Here is a 25,869-nt window from a genome sequence, read left to right as displayed (position 1 = left end):
CTGGAATTTGGTTTTGTGTAGAAGGAGGAACATGAGAAACTAGGATTGCAGGGGAAGGGTCTTGGGGATTAAGTTCAGCCAAGATTTTGTAGACCATGAGAGAGCCAGTCTTATAGGGAAGGTGTTTTCCATCTCTATTTCGGGGAAGGAAATTTCCTCATTTAGTGATTCAGAAACAGGTCTGTCATGTCCAGACCTGTTTCTGGTGGGGTGGATGTTTGCCAATTGATCCTGTAAGAAATATTTTAGATCAGCCAATTGGACTTGTATGTTCTTCTGCATTTTTACCTCAAGTTTTTTAATATTTTCCTGTGTTTTATCTGGCATGTTTTTTTTATAATTTTCTGTATTTTAGCTTCAGATTCTTCCATAATTTATTGTATTTTAGCTTTGGAATTTTGTATGTTTTTCTGACTTTCAGCTTCAAATAATTTTTTTATGTTAGCATCTCTAAACACAGTACTGAGGAGTACAAAAATGACATTACCTAATAATATAAAAAATTGGAGGTATGCTGAATTCCTCAATGTCCCTAATTCTTCAACCACCATATAGATGTTGAAGAACGTAGTATTCATTTATATATATATATATATTTTTTTTTGTAATTATTTTTCTAACGGGCTTTACAAAACATGTGGGGAGCAGGACAAGGCCAAAACTCTCTTTAGGTCCCCTTCACTCCTAATTAAGAGTAATCTAGGCAATTGTTCCCTGAGGGAAAGGGGATTAGTAGCTAAATAGCTTTCCTAGACCTGCTGCTTTGCATTAAAAAAAAAGAAAAAGAAAAACCAAATTTACTTACCTCTACAGTTGATCAAAATAAACTGTTAAAAGCTAAACTTAGGGATAGTCACAGTAGAGAAAAGGTTTAGGAAAGTTAAGAAGATTGAGGGTATTTCATCACTACTGACGTGGTCAGCCAAAACTGTAAAGGATAATTTTAGCATTGTGACCTAAACTATATTAATTATTGGTTGCCATGGATATCCCAAATAACAAAATTTTAGCCAAGTCAGTCTGGAAATTTATGGTGATTTAATTAATATAGTGGAAAGAAATTTAAGAAGAAGGGAGAAGGAAAGGGTTTAGGATTTCTCCTGCCTGGCTTGTGCTGGGTGGGAAGATTAGAGGCTCTAGAAGGTAAGGTTTTAGAGACTAAAAGAGGAAGGAATCAGCCTGAACTCCAAGAGGGCTCAGCCAAGATGCCTGAACCTGAGTTAGCTCAAGGGCAGACTCACTGCCAAAACCCAGACAAATAGCTGCCACCACGCCAAGATGTCGGAATGCTTAGCACGCTGCCAGCCAGAGACATCTCTCCAGGAAAAGAGGGAGAGAGAGGAAGTGATGTGACTTATATAGACAGGTTTATGTCACATTCCTGTGTCTCATCTGTACCAATGATAGCTTAGCTTGACTTAGGACAGGCCAGGGGTTTGTCCGCTGTTTCTGCACATGTCTGTTGAAGGCTATTTCCTCAGATACTTAATCTTTGAGTATGGTGCAGGCATTCTTGACCTTGTTAAACTAAGTAGGGTGGAGCAATGTAGAGTTCCCAAGACCTGATTCTGTTAAACCAAGTATCTCTATTGTTACTAATCAGGAAATAGCTAAATCAGATCTTCTAAAGTATGGTCTGAGTAGGGTGGAGTAGTTTTAAAATTCACATAAGCACACATTGCTAGGCCACTTCACTCAAGTTCTTCTTGTAGGATGGCATGGAACCAGTAACAACTCTTCTTTGCATTTGGCAGTCAATTCATCTACCAAATATCTAATTGTATTAATATCTTGCCCACATCTCTCCATGTTTTCTATAAGATTATTATAAAATACTTTATTAAATGTTTTTCTAAAAAACTAGATGAAGCACACATACAATATTCCTTTGATCTTTATAGGTTTAGAACATGACGTGTTCTTAATAAAGCCATGCTAGTTCTCATGCTAATTCTTTTCACATCCTAGATATTCACTGCCTGATCCTGATCTAGAATTTTCCTAGGTACCAGAGTCATATTCATCATCTCCTAGTTTGCTGATTTCATTCTCTTGTCCTTTTTGAAAATTGGGGTGTCCCCTTTTCCATTCCTGTAATTTTTCCCATTCTCCATAATTTTTCAAATATCACTGGCAATGCTTCTTTAATTATAGCCATCAGTTTTTAACAGTTAAAGATTCAAATTAATGATGATCTGAATTAAAATCAGCTAAGTGGTACCTTAGCTGGCAGAGGATCAATTTTTCTGATTTCAAATCTACTACTTCCCTCATCATACTAGGCTATTACTCTTTACACATTTTTTTTCCTAGTTTGGAATTAATTGTGAGGTTTTCTCTAGCTAGTTCTCTATTGGCTTACACATAGACTGCTGATTCTAAAATTGCTCCAGTCATAGAGGGAATGTGGTGAAGAGATAAGAATACTAACTTTGGAATCAAGAAGACCAAGGTTCAAATTATGCCCTTGATAAGGAATACCTGTGTGTGTTTGGGAAAATAATCTATCTTCCCTGGACTTCAGTATCTTCATCTATAATATTGGGGTTGGACCATATGGCCTCTGGGGTCCCTTCTCATTCAGTATTTAGGATTCTTTGTCTAATAAGGTAATACATTTGGTTTTTTTCATAATGCTTGTTGGTTCTCATTATTCCCAAAGCTTTCCAACTTTCTTCTTAAAGAAAAACTATACATAATAAACCTTCCAATTCTATAAGCCTTTTGTCTCTTTTATTCTTGATTTTAAATAATTTTTCTTAAAATATTTTTTGCCATATTACCTTCTGTCTTCTTTTGCTCCTGTGTCCACCTTAGCCTTGAAATCAACAACTTAGTTTAGAGTATCAAAATCTTTATAAAATTTCTCTACTTCATTCTTTGTAACAGATATTAACAAATAAGTCACAGTTATCTATTTGATAGCCTGCTTTCTCATAATAATCATGAGCACTACAGGGTTAGATGATCAAGGGTCTTAGGAGGCCATTTTTTGTTGCCTTTGATAAAAAAAACAAATTCTGCCAACTCAGATGTTCTCTCCAGATTGAATTTATGCAATGCCCTTCAATTTTATTAAAAATTCTTTATTTCTTTTAGTTTCATTTGTACTGAAGCTATTCTTGTGGATGTGGTTTTCCATTAGTTTTCAAGTATATCAACTTATACTGGACAATGATGTTCCAACATTCCCATGACAGATTGTGTACTAAGAAAGGTATGCTCTTAGCATTCTTTTGCCCCCATTTCCAATGCTCTTCCATCATTGCTCTGGCTAGAAGTAAGCCACCCAAGATGAACCCCATTTTGTATTTTTATATCCCTCTTTGATTGCCACTGATGAAAATTCATCATTTTGTGGCCAACTAATTACTGGTGAGCTAGGGTCAGCAGCATGCTGCAATATGAGGTATATGACTTTGTAGAAAAATACCTTCACTACTAACCAAGAAACTGTCGTTTTATTTTTTATTATTATTTTGAATTGACCAATTTTACTTAAGTAATTAATTTAGAATATTTTTTCATGGTTACATGATTCATGTTCTTTTCCTCCTCTCCTCAGCCCTTGCTGACATGCAATTTCACTGGGTTTTACATATGTCATTGATCAAGACTGATTTCCATATTATTGATAATTGCACTAGGGTGATTGTTTAGAATCTATATCCCCAGGGGGCAGCTGGGTAGCTCAGTGGATTAAGAGTTCAGGCCTATTCAAATCTGGCCTCAGCCACTTCCTAGCTGTGTGACCCTGGGCAAGTCACTTGACCCCCATTGCCTAGCCCTTACCACTCTTCTGCCTTGGAGCAGTATTGACTCCAAGACAGAAGGTAAGGGTTTAAAAAAAAAAGAATCTATATCCCCAATCATATCCCCATCGACCCATGTGATCAAACAGTTGTTTTTCTTCTGTGAAGAAACTGTCATTTTAAAGAATCTGTATTGAAGAAAAAATATTAACCAGGATTATTTGAAAGAAGACTGGAGAAATGAAAATAATGGATAGCAGGGTGCCAATAAACAGTGATACAAAGAAGAAAGAACTCTAGCTCTGGAGCCAAAAAAACTTGGGTCCATATCTTGGCTCTGTTCCTTATAATCTGTGTGCCTTTGGGTCACCCCCTGTAAGCTTCAGTTTCTTTATCCATAAAGTGAAGGAGTGGAATTAAATAGTCTTTAAGATCTCTTCCAATTCTGAAAGAAAAAAGTGAAAACAATTCTATATATTTTGAGATTATTTTACATTGTGTTGGGAAAACATACAGCTCACATTTTCATAGTATTTTAAGGTTTACAAAATGCTTTTGCAACATTATCTCATTTAGTTAATCATATATAAACAGTTTATATATATGATTATATAGGGCTCTTATTTCTCCCCCCTTTTTTAACATGAAAAAACTGAGGCTCAAAGAGATTTAAGTAATTCAGATTCACACAGCTAGTAATCATCTCAGGTTGGATTCAAACCGAGGACTTCCCAACTACAAGTCTTTCCTCTATTCATTATATATGTAAGAGGTGTAATAAATTCAGGTGATTTCTTTTTTTACAACTAAAACACATTTTTAAATTTAAAAAAATCCCAGAATTTACATAACTAAATAAATACTATCCTCTTAAGTGTAGTAACTTTAAGAAACTATGCATTTGTTCCAACAATAACTTTTAGATTGTTTCTCTTGGAATTTGTCTTCAAAGCCTGGGACATATTTTTATGAATATCTTGAAAACTATCTTCAACTCTTTGCTAATTGAAGAAACATTTTGATTTTGGAAACAATTCTTTTATTCCGAGCCATGTCTAATGTAAAGATAGGCGATGATTAAGCTGAGAAATGACACTTAAGGTATAATTTTAAAAAGAAAGAAAATTATATGACAAAATTAATGAGACTGGGTTTCTGGTATGGTTTGTGGTCTTTGAGGGCAATTCCTAAAATGTTTTGTGTAATAGCAGTATTGTAAGAAGTATAGAACTCACCAAAATGACAATTCAGAAGAACAACTTGCATTTAAAGTATAAACTCCACTGTATTAGGTCAGTGTTACCACTTTCATCAATATATGCCATTTAAAACATTGAATTCTGCATCCGTACTTAAAAGGGAACTCTGAGCAGTAGTTCTTTGGCCAGAACCCTGGGATAAACCTAAGTGTATCCATAAGCATTGATGGGAAAAAATATCTTTATTTCACCAACTTCTAATAGCAATCTAACATTTTCTTCAACTATGAATGTAGTCATCAAACATTATTCTGAGAAAGTGTTCACAGGATTCCTCAATGGGATCTATGACACAAAAGAAGTTATGGCCTCCTATCCTAGAGTGTTTTTGATTCCATGGACTTTATTCCAGTCAGTGGTGCTAAGAACTTTTGTGATCTAATTGTCCATTCTTTTTTTTTTCACTAGCAAGGAACATGTCCTTTTTTTCATTTACAGGGTTGATCAAAGAGAGGAGTTATCTATACAGTTATCCTCTCCATGTCTTCTTTCCATGTGGATCCTGGGCCACTTTTTTCTCTAGTCTAAAAAAAGTTCCTTTACATTGATTTCAAATTCCTCTTAAAAGCCTTAAGAGTTTTGCCTTCTGAAGTCAAGGAGACCCTCAGAATTTTGCACTGGATGGTCTTTAAACACACTCAATTAGGTTCCTTCTGATATACCTATTTTCTGGCTATTAACTGTTGGCTTTCTAAGAGCTTTGAGTAAAAAAACAAACAAATCCCTAAGCTTGTATTACTCTATAATTTAACTAAACCATAACATACTAAAATATATGACATAAAACAAATTAAACTAGAACTTAACAGAGCTTTCAAATTGATATCTAAGAAAGTTTCACAATATAAAATGTATTCCTGAAACAACAGTAATTGGTGCTGAGAATATTTATTAATTAGGGGACTTAAAGGATTTTGAACAACCCATGCTCTATACAATTGGAAAAAACTTACAAACTACAATGAAACCAGGATTCTCTTCTCTCTTCTCTTCTCTTCTCTTCTCTTCTCTTCTCCTCTCCTCTCTTCTCCTCTCCTCTCCTCTCCTCTCCTCTCCTCTCCTCTCCTCTCCTCTCCCTCTCCCTCTCCCTCTCCCTCTCCCTCTCCCTCTCCCTCTCCCTCTCCCTCTCCCTCTCCCTCTCCCTCTCCCTCTCCCTCTCCCTCTCCCTCTCCCTCTCCCTCTCCCTCTCCCTCTCCCTCTCCCTCTCCCTCTCCCTCTCCCTCTCCCTCTCCCTCTCCCTCTCCCTCTCCCTCTCCCTCTCCCTCTCCCTCTCCCTCTCCCTCTCCCTCTCCCTCTCCCTCTCCCTCTCCCTCTCCCTCTCCCTCTCCCTCTCCCTCTCCCTCTCCCTCTCCCTCTCCCTCTCCCTCTCCCTCTCCCTCTCCCTCTCCCTCTCCCTCTCCCTCTCCCTCTCCCTCTCCCTCTCCCTCTCCCTCTCCCTCTCCCTCTCCCTCTCCCTCTCCCTCTCCCTCTCCCTCTCCCTCTCCCTCTCCCTCTCCCTCTCCCTCTCCCTCTCCCTCTCCCTCTCCCTCTCCCTCTCCCTCTCCCTCTCCCTCTCCCTCTCCCTCTCCCTCTCCCTCTCCCTCTCCCCTCCTCTCCTCTCCTCTTCTTCTCTCCTTACCCCCTGCTTTCTCTTTCTCTTTTTAAGGCAACAGATGAGGTTTAGTTCTTTCAGAATTTTCAAAGGCTCCATGTGTCTAATTTAAAGTCCAGGAGATTAAGGACTCTTCCTTTTCTTCCCACCTCAAATAAAGTTCTGAAATCTGGTGTAATAGGCAAAGCTGAACTAAAAAGTGATAAAATCTGGGTACTACTTAAAGCATTACTACTACTGCTGCTGCTGCTGCTGCTGCTACTGCTACTACTACTACTACTACTACTACTACTACCTCTATCTACCACTACCTAATAATGGTGATAATAAAAATAGCTAATGTTTATATAGTGCTTACTATATTCTATATATTATGCCATATGCACTTTGCAAATATTTCATTTGATCATTATTTCAGATCTTCATGTGATCTCATTTGAGCAATCCTGAGAGATAGGTGCCGTTATTATTATCACCAATTTACTGATTGGAAAACTAATGCAAAAAGAGGCTAAATGACTTGTTCTGGGTCACACAGCTTGTTTCTACAATAGACTTCTATACATTCTATTTTTGTTTTGATCTCCTTTCATCCTCCTTGTTAACAGCTTAATAACTATTTGTTGACTATCTCTCTTTCTCCTTATTTGCCATTTTCATAGAATAGCATTTATTTCTAGCTACTTTTAGTCAATATGCTTTTCCATACCTTTGTCTTTTAAACCCCCTCCTTTCCATCAAGGTGCCACTACATACTTTCTTTAATTTCCAAATCTGAAAATGATTTTTCCTTCATCAAATTTCTCATCGCATGTTTCTTAGAATTCTGGCTTGTACTTATTACTCCCTCCTTTATTTGTTTACATGTGTTTCCCTTCTCTGATTCTAGATTCTTGAGATGAGGAATTTTGTCATTGCTAGTTTTGCATCAACAGTGCTTTCTGCAGTGGTTTGTACCTAGGAGGTTCATTTAAAATGTTTAATTAAATTATTTTAAAATAAAGAAAAATATCAGTGAATGATAATAAAAATGCTATTTAATGCTATTATAATCTTTTTCATTAAAGAATCTCATCTTAAAATTGGTAAAAAGAATTTTATTCCATTAAGCAGCAAAAAACCCCTAAATTTTAACATCTGGTTGTGTTTTACATATCTTGAAGAATCAGATGACAAACTAGTAACTCCAGGGATTATAATCATGTTTCCCCATTCTGAAAAAAGTTTAAAAATTCATTTTAATGCTTGTTTTAACTGTATTTTCTTCTTTTGTTGCTTATGTTTGATAACAATATACAAAGAACTTAGTAAATAACTTAGGTTATATATCTACCTTGGTTGAGTATATTTTAAAATATTCTAATAGAACTAATAGTCATTAAATATAAATATCTATGCAAATTTTAGGGTTATAAAGAAAAAATATTAAAATTCAAATAGCTCTCAGTTGTTAAAGATTAAAAACTCAGTTTATTTTACATGAAGTATAGTAGTAACTTCAGGGCCACAGTTTAGAAAAGAGTAAGTTTGTAAGACACATAATAGCAATATAAAACTGAAAAAAACATTCAATGTGTTTTATGCAGACATGTACCTCTGAGTCATTTTGCAGTGAAAACAAAAAAAAAATTGGCATTAGAGTTCCTTGGCATATACCTTTATATTCTTGTGTAATTAAACCCACACGTTTATTGAGGAATGGAAACTTTTTTTTATCCTTGAAAGAAACATTGAAGTCTTCTGTGTTTTCAGGGAATACATTATAATTTGTAACATGAGATAGTCAAAAATGGAATTTTAAAGTATTAGCTAGCATATAATTTGTCAAATTCTTTTGGCAAACATTCATCTAATTTCTGTTATCCAGAATGGTACAAAATATGGTCCCTATCCCCTGGGATCTTATCTTTGAATTAGTGTTATTTTTCCAGGTCCATAGCAGTGGAAAAGGCAGCTTGGTGGTATGGTTGATAGAGCACCAGACTTGGAGGCAGGAGGACATGAGTTCAAATGTGACCTCAGATTCTTACTAGCAATGTAACCCTGGGCAAGTCATTTAACACTCTTTGCCTTAGTTTTCTCACTATAAAATGAGCTAGAGAAGAAAATGACAAACCACTTCAGTATCTTTGCCAAGAAAACCCCAAAAGGAGTCCCAAAGAATCAGACATGTTTGAAAAATGGCAAAACAATAACAACCAGGGTAGAAAAGCCCTCGTAAAACTTGAGCTGGCCATAATACAGATCCAGGGAACTGTTTTTCTTCCCATTGTGGGCAGAGAGGATGTGACAAGACTAGAGGGCAGAGCTCCTCCACCTCTGCCCTATCCCTCACAGTTGGAGTTTTTGGATAGGGAGATGGAGGGGAGGTAGTACAGAAGGAAAGGAGAAAAGGAAGTTTGGTAGGGTCTTATCTTTCCTTGCATTTGAAGATGCAGAGCAAACATGGTGGTTCATGGCAGATATCTTCCCCAAACCAAAGCCTACAAGTGACATCAGGAGAGGTGAAAACTAAAAAGGCAGGTAGAAGGTAATAGACTTTGTTTTTTAAATCATGGACACTTGCTCAGGTGGCTGGAGAGATGAGACAAAAACAGATAGGTTAATGGACAGTCTTAATTCCCATCCTTCTCTTTGATTCATATGGCTATGACTAGCACTTTTTCCTAGGCATTTCCTTTTGTCCTATTAAAGACGAATTAGCTGTTCTCACACTCCTTTGGGTCTCACTGTTTGCTTCATGGAGCCATAGGATAGTCCTGGGAGCCACTAGCTCAGTGAATGACCACTTCTGGTGTTGGGTCAGTTCTTGGGGGCACAGCAAAAAAAAAGGCTTATCAGCTTTCTGATTTGTACAGAAAAGGTACCATCTTTTATGTGTGTTAGGTATATTTCCCCAGGTGTCTTGGCTTCCTGGTGATGCTATGGTAATGACTGGTGGGATATAAAGGTGATTTCTGTTTCTTCTGTTACTAGTTACTAGTATAGTTGAGTTAGTGAAGGAGGGAGAAAAGGAATAGAGGAGCAGTTCTTCACTTTGTAAATTTATTAGACATATTCTCATTGAAACAAATAAGGATTAGTCCTCATAGCTTTGGTTCCACTTTGCAAATTATTTATATGTAAATTTTCCAGAGTCAGAGGGCTTATTTCACCATATAAATAGCTACCATAATAAATTAATTCATAATAGAATTAACAACATTAAGAAAGAAAAAAGGTTTATTAAGTTTATTTGTATCTTGAATTTCTAACAATTTATTTCTCTCAAGCCAATCTTTCATATCAAAATTATGCACTAAGTTTAGTACTGTTCACTTGAGTTTCTTGTTTAGTACTTAATGTGTTTGAATTGTCTCGCATTTATGAAATGGATGAACAAATAATATTGGAGTCTAGAAAAGGCCCCCAAATAGTATTTTTAGTAGGGGAGATTAGATATGCCTATGTCTGTCTAACATCCTGAAATAGCATTAAAGAAATATTCACAGGAGTAGTATAGATTGTAGATGCTATAAGATTCCATCAATGGAAAGATCACTTTTCCTTTGACAGTCAATGAAGTCTTCACGGAGAATTTGGTGTTTAAAATGATCATTGAAAGATGGGAAAGTTTCAAAAGGGAAATGTAAAGTGGGGGAGGGTGTTCTAAATGAGAAGAAGGCATGAATTTGAAAACAGGAAAGCAGAAGTTTTAAATATTAGGACAGTCAAGAAGTATTTGAAAAGGGGGTAGCTAGGTGGCACAGTGGATGGAGAGCCAGGCCTGGAGATAGGAGGTCCTGGGTTCAAATCTGGTCTCAGATACTTTTTTGCTATGTGACCCTAAGCAAGTAATTTGATTCCAATTGCCTGGTCCTTTCCACTCATGTCTTGGAACTAATACTTAGTGTCAATTCTGAGAAAGAAAGTAAGTTTAAAAAAATAACATTTTTAAAAAAAATTTAAAAAGAAGCATTTAAAATAGCAGAACTATCTTAGCTTTTTGAGGGGCAGGAAACTGGTACAGTGAATAAAGAACCAGGCCTAGAATCAGGAAGACTCTCTTCCTGAGTTTAAATATGACCTCCAACAATTCTAACTAGTTGTGTGATCCTCAGCAAGCCACTTAACTCTGCCTCAGCTTATTCCTATGTAAAATGAGCTGAGAAGGAGATGGCAAATCGCTCTAGTATCTTTGCTAAGAAAACCCAAATGGGGTAAAAAAGAGTCGGATGTGACTGAAATAATTGAACCACAAAAACTCAGCAAGAATTTACTAGACTTTTCTTCCTACATCTACCAAATTAAAGGTACTAGATCTGAGATAATGTAAAGTCCTTCTTAATGTAAAAAGGAATTCTTTATTCCTTTTTTAATTTAAGGGGGACCTGGAAGTCCTCTTGCCATAGAGATGTGTAGGGATTAACCAGCCCACAATGACAGGAAGTAGAAACCATAGAGACAGGAAAGAGAAACCATAGAGACAGGAAGGAGGAACTAGAGAGACAGGAAGTGAGGTAGAAAAGGGGGATAAAAGGCTGCTAGCATGAGTTGGTTGGCTTTCAGTTGCTGACAGGGCTGGCTGTTTGAGGAAATGTTGGCTGCTGGACAGAGGTTGGTCATTGGGGGTTGGTTGTTGGTTTGCTGGTGGTGTGGGTTGGTGATTAGTTGGTGTCAGGGATATATAGATATAGATATAGATATAGATATATTGATATATATTGATTCTGCCTGGTAAGCTGAGCTGAAGGGTGATCAGCTGGACTTTTTCTAATTGTAGTTATAGGTAGATATTGGCATTTTTAGGTAGTAATTATAGGATAAGTAGCATAGATGTTAGGAAATTTTCTTTCTCAACCTCTTTCCAGTATTTCTTTATTATATTCATTTTACTATATTCTTTTTACCATATTTTAATTAAATTAAATTGTTAATTGTTAAAAACTGCTAGAAGTTTTCTTTTGTCCAGCTTAAAAGGAGACTCTTAATTCACAACTCTAATATATTCTCATGAAAACTTAAATGACACTCAGGCAATGAACATTTATTATTAAAAGCTGCTCTCTTATTTTGTCAGGACTCCTAATTTAATCCTTACATTAATGCAAGCCTGTGCATCTGTTCCCATGCTATGATAGATTGTGCAGTATGTGATATTTGTAGCTTTTAAAAAAATAGAATGTTTGGGAACATTTTGAGGGAATGGCATGGTTTTCATTTGTCCTCCCCATTATTTCTCTGTATAATACCAGACCAGAATTCCCTTTGATGTTAGTGGTAGGTCACAGAAAGTATTATGAATTAGAACTAAAATTGTCACATTACACATTAATCATTAGCATGATTTTAATGGTATTAGAATGAATGGGAATCTCAGGAAATGGCACAAGAACAAAAACATACGTTCTGCCACTCAGGCAGTAAACATTTATTAAATATCTACAATGTACCTGGGATATGAAGAAAGCAAAAGACAATCCCCATCTTCAAGGAGCTCACAGTATAATGGGGGAGGCACAGTATAAACAATTATGTACTAACATGCACAACCTACAGGATAAATTAGAGATAACAGATGAAATGTTTAAATTTATGGTTGGACTGAATATAAAATTTGTGGTCACCAGGAATTTAAATTCTAAATCCCAGGATGAATTATTAAAGTAAAATGTAATTTATGGTAGTTTATTTTTCAATAGAGGAAAGATATTAAGGAAGAGAGAAAGGAGAGAGAGAGAGATAGAGCTCTGGCTTCCTCTGAGCCAGGTAGAAATTCTAAGGCCCCAGCCAGGGGAAAGGAGTCTCAAGTAGATGGGCCTTTCTTGGAGGTTCACACCTCCAGAAAGGGCAAGGAAAGAAGTCAGCTTTTACACTCACCATAGTGACCATCTAAAAGGAAAGCAGTCTGAGGTCTCCTGCAGGAGCTCCTCCAGGGGTCCAGTTCCACAGCCAAGTGTCTTCACTCAAAGTCTGAGTGTTTGTCTTCCAGTCTGTCCTCAATGGTGTGTCTTCCCTACAACTCCAAGTGACTGTTCTTCACTTCAAGCATGAGTGACTGTCCTCCAGTCTAACTCCCAAGTGACTGAGCTGCTGAATGAATCCCTGTGTGTCTCTGTTTCCACTATTTAAAGACCTTTTTCTCTCGTGTCACCTCCCCTAAATTTTTTGTCTACCACTCACAGCAGATCCTTTTCTCCAGGACTGCCCACTCTTTCACATGTTCACAAACCTCCCACTCAATGTATGAAATAGATGTTCACACCTTTTGTGGTTAGTTCACACCTTTTTGTGGTTAAAATGGGTAGATCTACTTTAAATACTGGGTTTACTCTTTGGGGACTAAAATATAAGAATAGACAGGGGATTACAATTTAATCTTCACAATAAAGGAAGAGCTATGTACCTTCATTGTTTCAATCAGGGGAGAGACAAATTCAGTCTTCACAGGAAGACCTTAGAATGGAGGGAGATATATCCATTCAAGATAAGCATTTCCAGCTATATTGTATATGTAATTTTTTAAAAGTCAGGAATAGGGAAAGGGACAGTGAGATTTGTGAAGAAATAGCATCATTCATGTGTAGAATACTTCTGTGGTGTTGTTAATACCTCTGAATGGCATAGAGGTTTTGTTCTTTAGTATGTTGCTTTATTCTTTATTTCAAGGACAAATCATTTACACAATTTGCCAACACATTATATATATTTATGTATGTGTGTGTGTGTGTATAATATACCTGAGTCAGATTGAAATCAATACATGTTTATTAAGTGCTTGCTACATAGATATTGTTCTAGGTGCTAGGATAAAGGGACGAAAGATTATACATACTAATCCTTGCCCTTTAGCAACTTACAACCTAGTAGGAGAAAAAGGAAGCATCAGATGGGGCATAAAAGATGTAGGGATGGGAGGATCATTTCCATCTAGGAGCACTGGGGAAAATATCATGGAGAAAGCCACTGAGAGAAGTGTGATACAGTGTCAGAGTTGAATGAAAATTTTGCTTTGCAATTGAAATTAGATAGCACAGATTTGTAGTGGATCCAATCAAGTCGGCTTCTTTTGTGGCTTCTTCTTCCAGTAGTATATAGTGACTCAGGAGTAGAAAAGAAGATGGATGCTCCAATTTGCCCAAGACTGAGAATTAGCAAAGATCAGCAATAGAAGGACTACAGTGTGGGGGAACTCAAAGGTGGCAGAAAGTTCATTGAAAAATTCAAAACTCTGAAGGAAAGGAAAGGAAGCTACAGTGGGTATGATGAATTAGGAGAAGAGGAAAGAGTTGTATTAAAGGTCACTCTCTTGAAGATTAGATTCAAGCAGAACAAAGATTTTGGAAAGGAAGAGATTGTAGCCAGAGAGCAGATTTTTAAAAATTTGGTATCTTAAAAGTGGAATGGTTGTGAAAGATGGTTAAGTCACATATAACTTTGAAATATTTTTGCTCTAATGCTGATCAATTGTGTTAAAACAATTGCTTTCTTATCTATTATGCTTCCTTCCCTTTGCAACAACAGCCAACCCACTGTGCCTTTTGTTTTCTTTGCATCCAAATCATTGAAAGCTTCATTATTACAATGCCCAGTAGCAAGATTTTGTTTCAATACATGACCAGAATGGGGCTCAAATGAGGTTCAACTCCAAATACATAAAAAAAAGACCACTGAAGTTTTTTAAGTATCTGACACAGAAAAGTGCATAAAATTAAAATCAAGCTAATTAATTTTGCCATATTTAAGGGGAATTTTGAAATCTTGTACATAGGGTCTTTGTAATTTCATTGAAGACAAAAGACCAGTAATAGATGCTTAAGGACATTTCATTTTGACCTACAAGGTTTTGGCAGCAATATTATAGGCAGAAAATGTCAACCAAACATCTTTTGGCTATTATAATATAAACTGTACAAGGAAACAACTTTAACTGCCAGGAATAAGCTTTAAAGCAGTTTCTCAAAGTCCATTTTTTTCTGGACACTAATCTTATTGGACAATAGCATAAAGACTTTGGCTGTGTGGAAAGTAGTCACTCAGCTAATGCAGTTTGTTGGCATTATTTTTCCCTTGTCCTGGAACCATGTTTTTACATGGTTCAGACTGCATAAGAGGTAATAGTTTTTAAAATGTTGGTACATTTGTGGCAGAGATTTTTGAATTCAATGATATAGTTTGCAAAAAAAAAAAAAGAGGAAGTGGTCAGGGGAAGACTTTAAATCTTAGAATGGTAGAGAGAAAATAGTTACTTAGATGTATTCTCAAAAATAGATTTCTACTGAATATATCTTCCTTTAGGATCACTATAATGGTATAATGGAAGAAGTACTTAGAATCAAAACACCTGAGTTGAAGTTCTGGCACTACCCTTGTTGGCAACTGGTCAAGTCATATAATCTCTGAGCCAAAGTTGTTTTGTATGTAAGGCAGGAATAATGACATTTACATTGTATCCCTCTTATAGTTATTATAAGGGTTGAATGAAATAATAAATATAAACCATAGAGCATTTTGTAAATGTTAAACATTTTTATTGCTTTTTAAAAAAATTAAAGTCATATTTGAGTGGTTAGCTGTAAATATGTAATCATAATTGACTGGGAATAATTATTGTAAAAGTTGTGGAACGTTTACACAAGGAATTATAATGCAGCAATCCAAATTACTCATTTTTTTTCTGTTAAGAATCCTGCCATGTTATGGTAAATGATGTTAGTAAGATAAGGGTTAAGAACAGAGAACTATCCTCTGGTTTTTAAGGAACAGCTGTTCATTACACAAGGGAGGGGATCTAGGCATCTGATTCTGAAAAGAAGTTGAGAAAAATCTGTGTTTGAAGTATGAAGCCATAGTCCCACCCAGTTAGATTGGGTTGTCACACCAATGGGGTCAGCAAAAAGGGGATTTGGGGGAATTAGTGGTGGGGATTTATACACAGGATTAGGTAGACAGGGATGAGGCTGAAATGAGTACAAAGTGCCAGGAGGAGCAGAAACTGGAAAAAAAAAACAAGAAAAGATCAAGAATGGAGCTTAGGGTCATCAACAGAATGAGTATTTTGGACTCACCTCATATTACACAATCTTGCAAATGGTCAGACAATATGTACCTTTTGTTGTTTCCTCCTTTTTAAAGAGTTTATAATATCTCTGAGGGAAAAAAGATATATGAATAAGGCAGTTTAGTGTTCTAAATCTTATCCTTCAGGATTACTGGAGGGTGAGAGACAAGACAAGAGGGCAAGAGTACTGTATCTCCAGTGCAAGGTGAATAGGGTCTGGAAGAACCATTGCTAGGAATTCTGTTGCCTGGAGCAAATTTATTTGAAGGGGATGATGAAGAGGAGAGGAGTAGGCTGGGTCTGGTTGAGGTTGAAGGAAAGGGATGAATCAAATATTAACACCTCAAATTCTAAATTAGGTAATGAGAATATGATGCCATTAACAGAAATAGGAAAGTTAGGAAGAAGGGACTAGTTTGGGGGAAAAGATGAGCTTACTTTTGGACAGGTTGAACTTGAGAAGTTGGCAGGACTTCCAGGTGGCTATATAATGCAGGAATTTGGAAATGTAAGTTTGGAGATCTGAGGAGATAGGAAGTCTGGAAACAGACATTTGAAATAATTATCCTTGAGGTGATCATGAAAAATTTAAGAATAAATAAAATGGATGAGCTATCCAAAGAAGACAGTATAGAGAAAGTGGAACAGGAAGAGGAAGACACACTCTTGGCAAATGCCTACTCTAAAGACTTGGTAGAAAAGAGAACAAAGACAAAGGAATGATCAGAGAAATATGAAGAGAAATTTAATGGTATATCTATAAGAAATGGGTGGTCAAGTGCCATGACTTACAAAGATGTCAGAAAGAATGAGAACTAGAAAAGAAATCTCTTGGACTTACGGATAAAACCATTGGTGACCTTAAAAGAGCCTGTTTTATTTAGTTTGAAGGTTGGTTTGGCCACTCCAATCACCAGACAGCTGACTATTAACTGAAGTCAGAAAAGCACTAAGAATATATAAATGCTTTATGTAAAATGACTTTGTTTGGTGGACATATGGATGGAATCCCTTCAGTATGAACCCAAGGGAATTACCTAGATATATTACCTTACATTAGCATATTGGCTCTTTAAGGTTTAGTTGCAGAGGGAATAGGCTTATCATAATCCAAACACTGGTCTCCAGTAAAGGATTATATAGATAGATATATGGAAGTGAAACATTACCTGGAATAATAAGCTATCCTTATGGTCATGACAATACCTTGACATGGAAATATATATCTCATATTAGTGACACTATCCATAATTATTAATACTGTCATGCTTTTATGGTATTGGGCCAGGTCTTTAGGTGAAATAAATTTAAGTTTGTGATAATTCACAGTATTCTTAGGTTGTAGGAACCCTTTGGTTTTCCTGTTTCTATTTTTTGCCTTATGTAAACTACAAAGGTAAATTGGGATGGGGTATATCCCCCTACCTTCCCATATTTTCTGGGCCAACAGAACTGATCAGGGACTTGTGATGATGTGATATTATCTAGAAAGGCCAGAAGGAAGCAAATTGGGATGCAGCTGGAGGATCTGATCCTAGTTGTGCTGTTGTGAAGATACAATTAGAATTTACCATGGAGAATGTCTTTAGAAAGAATACATTCCTAACTACTTTCTAGTGGACAGAGAAAGATTGCCCTACAAGGTCATATTTATTCTTAGGTTGAGAGATATTATGAGTGACCAGGTCCAAATTAGTCTAAGTTCTAAAAAAAAAGTCTTGAGATAAATATTGTTGATTTGGGGTATGTCTCTTGAATATTAATCAAGTCAAAAAAATAACATTAAGTGTCTACTATGTACTTAGGGGATATGGGGTATTTTCAGAGGACTAGCATTCTAGAGTGAGGGGTTGCCGAGTACTTTTTAGAACTGCTCATCCACCTTTACTGTCCACCTTTCACCCAGCTGTCACTTTTGGCTCCAAGAAGCTGTAGCATGCCCAGCACCCTCACCCCAATAAAAAACATCTTTGTAGACCAGCTAAACCAGGTTGAGGCTAACTGATAAGTCTCAAACCAATCAGTGAGTTAGATGGGTGTCTACCCAAAGCATGTTAAAATTTCCCCAGCAGAAGGGGTGGATGGAGAAGAGTTTGTTCTAGTAGCCATGAAGGTGACCACAGCAGGCGCTATGGAGCTCTTGGAGCGTGGTCAGACATTGAAGATGCCAACGTCATACACTGCATCCCAGGCTGTCGCCGATCATCCTGACTTCTCTTCTGCCACTGGACTTGGGTGATTCTGGAAGAGAGAGTGAGGACTTTGTGGCACTCTGCCTCATAAATCCAATTCTCTTTCAACTCGGGACACTGCCCCGTGAGATCATTGGACAAACAACAACAACCAAGAGCTGTGCAAAGTGCCAGGGACTCTGTGATAAAAGCGAACCCGCTCTTCACCTCAAGGGTCAGACATCCTACGTCAACACTGTGTGCATATGTAAGCACATAGCATAAATACAAGATAAATACAGTCAGTATTTGGAAGGAGGGGACTGACTCCTGACGCAGGGGAGATCGGGGCATCTTTATGTATTAAATTGTTACTTGAGCCGAGTCTGGAAGGAAATGGGGATTGGGAGGTGTTGCTGGGGACCGCATACATTCCAGGCATGGAGAACAGCCAGCACAAGGCGCAGCGAGCTAATGGGATAGAGGATTAGCAGTGAGGCCAGCTTAACTGCCCAGCAGAATGAGGTGAAGAGAATAATGTAGAGCAAGGCTGACAAGGTAGGTTGAGGTGAGGTATAAAGGCCTTTATATGCCAAACCGAGGGTAAGAGATACCATATAATACAGTATGGGAACAGTGCTTGACTTGGAACTAGAAAGACCTGTGTTTGAATTCAGCCTCTGTTACTTATTAGCTGCATGACCATTGTCATGTCACTTAATATCCATAAGCCTTCATTTCCTCAACTGTCAAATGGGTATAATAATAGCTGTGGTGCTTACTTCATCAGGTGGTTATGAAAATATAAGTATCAACTATAATTAGTTTTATGGTAGTAAGGATGACCAACAGATATCTTGTTGATTGAGTTTACAGATGAGCTCTAAGCACATGCAATTGGTCTGAACCATGACAGGGTGATATATGTAGCATTTATAGCAAGGAGCTCTTTTTTTGATTGTATGATTTTATTTAGCATGTATTAGTTTTTGAGGCCTTCATAAAAGTGCTATTCTGATGTCACTTCTTGACCTAGAGGTGATTGTGGGTTCTCAAAGACTACTGGATCAGACCACAACTTCTGGCAAGTTTTATCATGCTAGTAAAGAAAGGTTTTGTGTGTGTGACCCTGGCAACATAACATACCCACTTCATGAGGACTAGCTTAGCTAAATTTGGAAAGATAAGACCATCTAGTGCAATACAGTATTTAAATTTTTTTTAAAGAATATTTCCATACATAAACTAAGGTACAACTTAATTTTGTTGGACATCATTCTTATTTTGCACATAAGGAAATTGAGGCATAGTGATATAATTTGCCCAAGCTCACAGAGCAAGTTAGTAGCAAAGTAGGACCTCTTAGTTTTTGTCCTGGAATCTTCCAAATAGACCATGTGCCCTTCAGAACATAAATCACATTTTAATACTGGGATTTATGACTGTTCTGAAAGTATCATGAAGCCACTTGACCCCTCAGTTGGTAGTTTTGGATTCACACTAATTTTTTTCCTCTTAGAAACTGAGAAAACTAAGTTACAATGCATTGAGATCATAGAGTTCAAATTACCAAAAAAATATGACAACAGCTATTGAAACATTTAAAAAACTTAGATTACAATATAACTATTGGATTTTTAAAAAGAATATAATATTGAAATACATTTTAAAATCAGTTATTGGAATTGCTTAGACATGGTCTTATAAATTGAAACTACAGGAACATAGTTACTAAAGAGATTATTCATTATAATTATTGCACCTACTGCTAATGCCTTAGAAAATAAAATCATTTTTATTTTTAAGAGGAATAAGGATTGCAAGCATCTGCCAATTATTTAGTCTGAATCTAATATAATCAATTATATACCAAGACCAAAAATATTAGGGCATTCAGGGAGCACAATAATGTACTAACTAATATCTAAAAGGATCACAGATTCATAGATTTAGAACTGGAAAGAAGACTTTTGAGGTCATTGAACCCAAGCACTCTTTTGGCAGATGAGAAAACTCAGGAAGGCCTATAGAGTTTAAATGTCTTAGCACATTTCCTGGCACATAGTAGGCACTTTATAAATGCTTAATCTTTCCCTTAAACCTTCACCTTTTTTTCTTCCCCAGGGTCACAAAGCTCATTAGTGTCTGAGGCCTGATTTGAACCAAAATCTTCCTGACCCATGTCAAATATTCACTATACCACAATTTATCTTGGGGCAGGGAGGATCATGTTGGGAATGTGGTGCTCAAGAGAGGCTTTGTAGAGGAGTTGTCAGTTGAGATAAACCTTAGAAGTTGAGTAAAAATTGAATGGCTAAAGGATAAGAGGACATTAAGACATAGGAAATTATGTTAGCTTACAGGTAGAAAATATAGCATATTGTGAAATGTATGGAGCAATATGCAATAAGGTGGAAAAGGAAGAGGGGAGCCATAATCTGACTTTTCTTGAATACAGGCACAGGAAGATGAACTTTCATTTTGGAGAGAATATAGAGCTATTGAAGGTACATGATGAAGTCTGATAGTGGTATAAAGGATTATTTGGAATTGGGAGAGGGTAGAGGCAGAATGAATCGTTAGGAACCTATTGGAATAGTCGAGGAGAGGGTAGAGGCAGAATGAATTGTTAGGAACCTATTGGAATAGTCGAGGAGAGGGTAGAGGCAGAATGAATCGTTAGGAACCTATTGGAATAGTCGAGGAGAGGGTAGAGGCAGAATGAATTGTTAGGAACCTATTGGAATAGTCGAGGCTGGTGAATATTAGAATTTGTATTACTCAGGTGGCACAGTGGATAAAGTGTCAGGCCAGACTCCACTTCCTGAATTCAAATTTGGCCTCAGATATACTTACTAGCTGTGTGATCCTGGGCAAGTCACTCAAACCCTGTTAGCCTCAGTTCCTCATTTGTAAAATGAGCTGGAGAAGGAAATAGCAAATCACTCCAGTATCTTTGCCAGGAAAACCTCAAATGGGATCACACAGAAGTCAGACACGGAGAGGCTGAAGACAACTGAAAAACTATTGGAGACCATTAGGGTAGTGGTAATGAAATGAGAAAAGTGTAGGAAAGAACTATCGAGTGCCTGTAGGATATCCACATGAGGATGCCCTGAAAAGTGGAAATGCAAATCTAGAATCCAGAGCTGGAGAGAGAGAGAGATGGAAAAGTTATCGGCATGGAGGGGATAGTGAAAGCAGTGCAAGGGGATGAGTCTGACAAGGGACTGAGGGTAGAGGGAGAAGAAAAGACCTAGGGACTAATCCTGGAGGAAGACTCGGCCAAAGTTGGTGGCAAATGCCATCTAGATGCAGAGGAGGAACAATAAATGAAGGAAGGAATGAGAGAAAAGGAATAAGCATTTAGATGCTGCCTGCTATGAGCCAAGCACTGTGCTAAGTACTCTTCAAAATATCTCATCTGATCCTCACAGCAACTTGGTGTGAGGCAAGTGCTATTGTTATCTCCAGTTTTACAATTAAACTAACGCAAGCAAACAGAAAGTAAGTGCTTTCCTGGGGCCAAACAATTAGATTTGAACCAAGATTTTCCTGGCTCCAGGCCCTGAGATATGGTTCTACCTAGCTGCAAAGAAGAGGCATGTTTCTGTCTGATCAAGAACTGGGGACCCTTCATGTATGAAGTGAACATGACAACCACTCTACTACAGAGACAACTTCCAAATAGATTCTCAGATAAATGTCATTTCTCTGTATCACTGACTGTTAAGATGCTCAGCCCCAGCCCAGGGATTCTATTGGATTTTTCTGAAAGGTTAACTGGTCACTTAATATACATAGGATTAGCTCTCCTTGAGTTTTCCTGGATGGTCTGTTAAACTGCTGTTTTCCTCTTCTAATCCCAGAATTTGCAGCAATAAGGAATTGAGAATCAAGTAATATAACTCTCTCATCCCTGAAGTCAGTTATCTATATTTGCTGAGTGAATTATCTCTGGAAGGAGGGTGATCATGATTTCCCAGTTTGGGGTTTGAATGCTCAACACCTCAAGCTCCACTGATTTGACCCCTATCATCTTTATATATGGAGATAGTATAATAGAAAGATTTCTGGATTTGCATTCAAGAGAAACCTGGCTCTGAATGCCATTTTTGACACTTATCAGCTATGCGACTATTAATAGGCCATTTACTCCTTTCCGTAATTAGGAGCATCTTTTTGAACTTCAGGCTAATGGACAAGTTCTCAACCAAAGTTAATAACACCTTTATCAAAGGTCCTAATAAAAGACAATTGATGCTAACTTAAAATATACCATTCTTGGGATGGAGATGACATGAAATATTTAACAAAATGAGATAGCAACTGATTCTTGAGAAGAAGAATGATACATAAATCTCATTGTGACAAATTAAGCATTGATTTGTTTTTCATGTAAAAAAGGGCCTAAAACTTTCAAATTCTGGTTTTATTTCAGGTAAGTATGGTGGGGTTTCATTGGGGCTTAGCAAATCTGTTCAATAAGTGAGAAAAATGATTTTTTAATTTTTTTTACAAACTTATTTTTTGATAATATTTTGTTCTTTTATTCTGCATTTTGACATGATAACATTTTAGTATCATGAGAACCTAGCAAAATCTTGACTCTACACTTGTGAATAAGTATATGTGTGGATATAAACACATGGGTATGCATGCACACGTGAAGGACATATAATAACTTTCCAGAAATTTTAGTTCAGTTTAAAAATGTTGGGAACCCATTGTATATATGTATGCATATATGTATTGTGTAGACATGCATATATAAGTATGTAGATATATACATATATACACATCATTATTGTTCAGTCATGTCCAACTCTTTGTAACTTCATTTGGGGCTTTCTTGGCAGAAATATTGTAATAGTTTGCATTTCCTTCTCCAACTCATTTTACAGATGAGGAAACTGAGGCAAACAAGATTTAGTAACAAGGTTTCACAGCTATTAAGAATCTGCAGCTGGATTTGAACTAGGGAAGATGAGTCTTCCTGTCTCCAAGCCTAGCACTTTATTCACTGAACTACCTACCTGCCCCTCTCAACAACTTTCTCTGATTCTTTCTCTGTCTCTGTCTCTTCTCATATTTTTGTAGATTAGCCTCAGCAGATTTTAATCCTGTTGGTGGTTGCACTGTCATTTTAGTATGTTACTTGGCTACAGACACCTTGCTATCATTCAAAGCAAATGCAGAGAATATGAACTAACTTTTGTTTTTTTATTGGCCAAACTAACATGTAAAATAACCAAATCCTTACAGAGTTCTTAGTAAATGTTAAGATGCTAAAATTATTATTCCCGATTGTTTACAAATACAAACAAAACAAACATTTCCATATATAAAGAAAAATAATATATTACACAAATGAAATCACAAATATCCTGTATGTTTAGCTTACTTTTCTTCATACCTACATAATAGATCCCACCCACTAGTGTCCTAATTCCTCCTAGCCTCTCTGCCTCACATAGCATATCGTCATGGAGGCCAACAGGTTCATAGAAATGAAATCTTTTCATGTCTTCTCTTTCTGTTCAGTTTCTGGAGATAACATTCTCAGTTTATTCTTATAGTATTAGTTCTGTGACTGTGTATAATGTTCTCCTGGTTCTACTCATTTCATTGTCTCATATAGTTCTGTCCAGGTTTTTAAAAAAAGCGGTTTGTTCATCATTTCTTAAGGCACAATAGTTTTCTATCCAGATCATATACTCTTAATTTGTTCAGCATCCCCCAGTTGCCAATTCTTTGCCGCTGCAGTACTGCTATAAATAATTTGGAATATATGGATTCTTTTCCTCTTTCCCTAATATCGATGAAAACAGACCCAGCAATACAAGGGTCTACACAGTATTGTAATTTCTCTGGCTATAATTCCAAATTTCTCTCCAAAATGGTTGGATCAGTTCATAGTTCCACCAACAGTGTATTAGTGTACCTGTTCATAAATGTTCTATTTGAAATATTAAAGACAAAACCAGGAAGTAAAATATGTTTTATTGATTGGGCATTCAGTTTCAAACTCTCTCTCTCTCTCTCTTATTTCCTTAAATATGGATAATCAAGATCAGATTATATCAGAATTTTTGAGGATAGGGTGATATTTTTTAATGAAAAAGAAATGTGATTATTCCTTTTCTTTATCTCCCACTTTGTACAACACTTTTTTATTTATGTTCAACCTTTACTTGTTAGGCCTATGTAGGTTATATTTTTTCTGTTATCTTAAAGTTTCATTAAATGCCATGTTAATGTGTTCATTCGATAAAATAAAAATTCTCTCTTTTTTAAAATTTAGATTTCAGTTCAAGGCTTCAGAGATATTGCAAGCAGCTGCACTGGAATAAAGCACTTAGTTATCAATGATATGCCAACTCTGACAGATAGTTGTATAAAAGTAAGTCACTGAAAAGCAAGGTGTCTTTAGATTCAGAAAATGAGACATGATGAGGATAACTACCATTTTTGTGGTGCTTTAAGGTTTGCAAAGTGCTTCATATGTGTTGTCTTATTTAATACTCATGACAACCCTGGAAAGTAGTTGTTTTTATCATTTCCATTTTATGCTTGAAAAAAAAAAAAGAGGCCCAAAGAGGAGATTTGCCTGGGGTCACACAGGTAATCACATGTGAGATGGGATTCAAATTCATGTCTTCATATTTCAAGTGTTCCAGCATTTTATACACTGGGCCATTTAGTTGTCTGTATGTTTTTCTAATGATTTCAGATATAACAGCAAAGGCATATGTGTGTTTTTAAAGCCCATATTATAAGGAAATAATTCAAAGTTTAAGAAAATAGATGATGCCCTCTCCCTTTCATAAAAAATGTACTATTAAGAAAAAAAATGATTATTTTGAAATTTTTGAAAATATTTCCTTCAAATTACTTTGAGTTGATGAACACAAGAAAGTCAAGTCAGTGAGCATTTATTAAGCCCCTCCTGTGTGCCAGGCACTGTGCTATCCTTTAGATATCCTTTATCATCTCTCTTTTCCTCTCCCTCTCTTGTTTCCCTCTCCCTCTTTCATCTCCTCCCTCTTCTTCTCCCTCTTCCTCCCAACCCTCTCTCTACACACACACACACACACACACACACACACACACTCTAATTTCTTTATATCCTTGAATCCCCTGTGAAAATTTTCCATTGCTTTCAAACTACTTTTGTTTCATGGTGTAATCCAAACACAAAATTTTAGCATATAAAAGTAGTTTGGAACATATCAGTTTTCAAGATTAGGTGACAGACAGTATTCATTGAATATTACAATCTTTTTCTGTGTTCCCTTTTCTCAGGACTTTTTTATTCTCTTAGGACATGACTTAGTTTTTTTTCTGTCCAGTCATTCAACTATAAGTGTGTTAAAATAATACTAGAATGGTATTTGATGTTCTGTCATTTGACATAAATAAACTTTAATAAAAAATTTGATCTATGTTGTTAAGAAAAAAGTGATAAAAATATTTGACTGTAACTAGTGAATGAAGTAGGATGGTTTGATTTAAATCAATAGTCAAGAAAACTCATTAGAAATTATCAAACTTTAAAACCAATTCCTTAGCAATAGATAGATCTCTGACAGTGATTTTTTTGGAATTAGTAGAAAAATGACATTTGATTTAATAATTTAAGCTGTTAATTTTTAGGGATGAACCATCTCCAATTCAATCATTATATTTTGCTATAGATCTGACATCAAACTAGATATTTAAGTTTTGCAAAGGAAATTCATATATTTTGCATTTTAAACCAATACACACACTTTAATTAAACATCCATGTGAAATATAGGTTAGACTAAAAACTTAGCTAGGAAGACATCAGAAAGAAATAATGGATTTTATAGCAAACTTATCCCCCCTTTTCCTTTTTCTGTTCATTTATAATGCCAGGAAGGGAATGGGAAAGGGAAAGCATTTTCCTGCTTTAGTTGCCAAATAACTTCTCAATTTAGACTGTATTAACCAAAAAGATGAAATTATTAATTTTGTATTTACAAAACAAACTGTTAAAAGTTGAGTTTCCACTCCTTGTAGCATCTCAGGAA

The 25,869-nt window shown here is 36.4% G+C and overlaps 1 protein-coding gene across 3 annotated transcripts in view; it reads left to right on the top strand.

The window, feature by feature from the left end:
* The window catches only part of FBXL13 (F-box and leucine rich repeat protein 13), a 333,413-nt gene that overhangs the window by 181,330 nt on the left and 126,214 nt on the right, over positions 1-25,869 (top strand). For all 3 annotated transcript variants that reach the window (XM_056799508.1, XM_056799506.1, XM_056799507.1), the window contains one exon: positions 24,118-24,216. In XM_056799508.1, the coding sequence (XP_056655486.1) occupies positions 24,118-24,216 (99 nt within the window). The remainder of the gene's footprint in view (positions 1-24,117; positions 24,217-25,869) is intronic.

Source organism: Monodelphis domestica, chromosome 5, assembly GCF_027887165.1.
Source record: "Monodelphis domestica isolate mMonDom1 chromosome 5, mMonDom1.pri, whole genome shotgun sequence".
In the NCBI taxonomy this organism is placed as follows: domain Eukaryota; kingdom Metazoa; phylum Chordata; class Mammalia; order Didelphimorphia; family Didelphidae; genus Monodelphis; species Monodelphis domestica.
The sequence above is the reverse complement of the archived record's forward strand: the minus strand, read 5'-3'. Positions and strand labels throughout refer to the sequence as shown.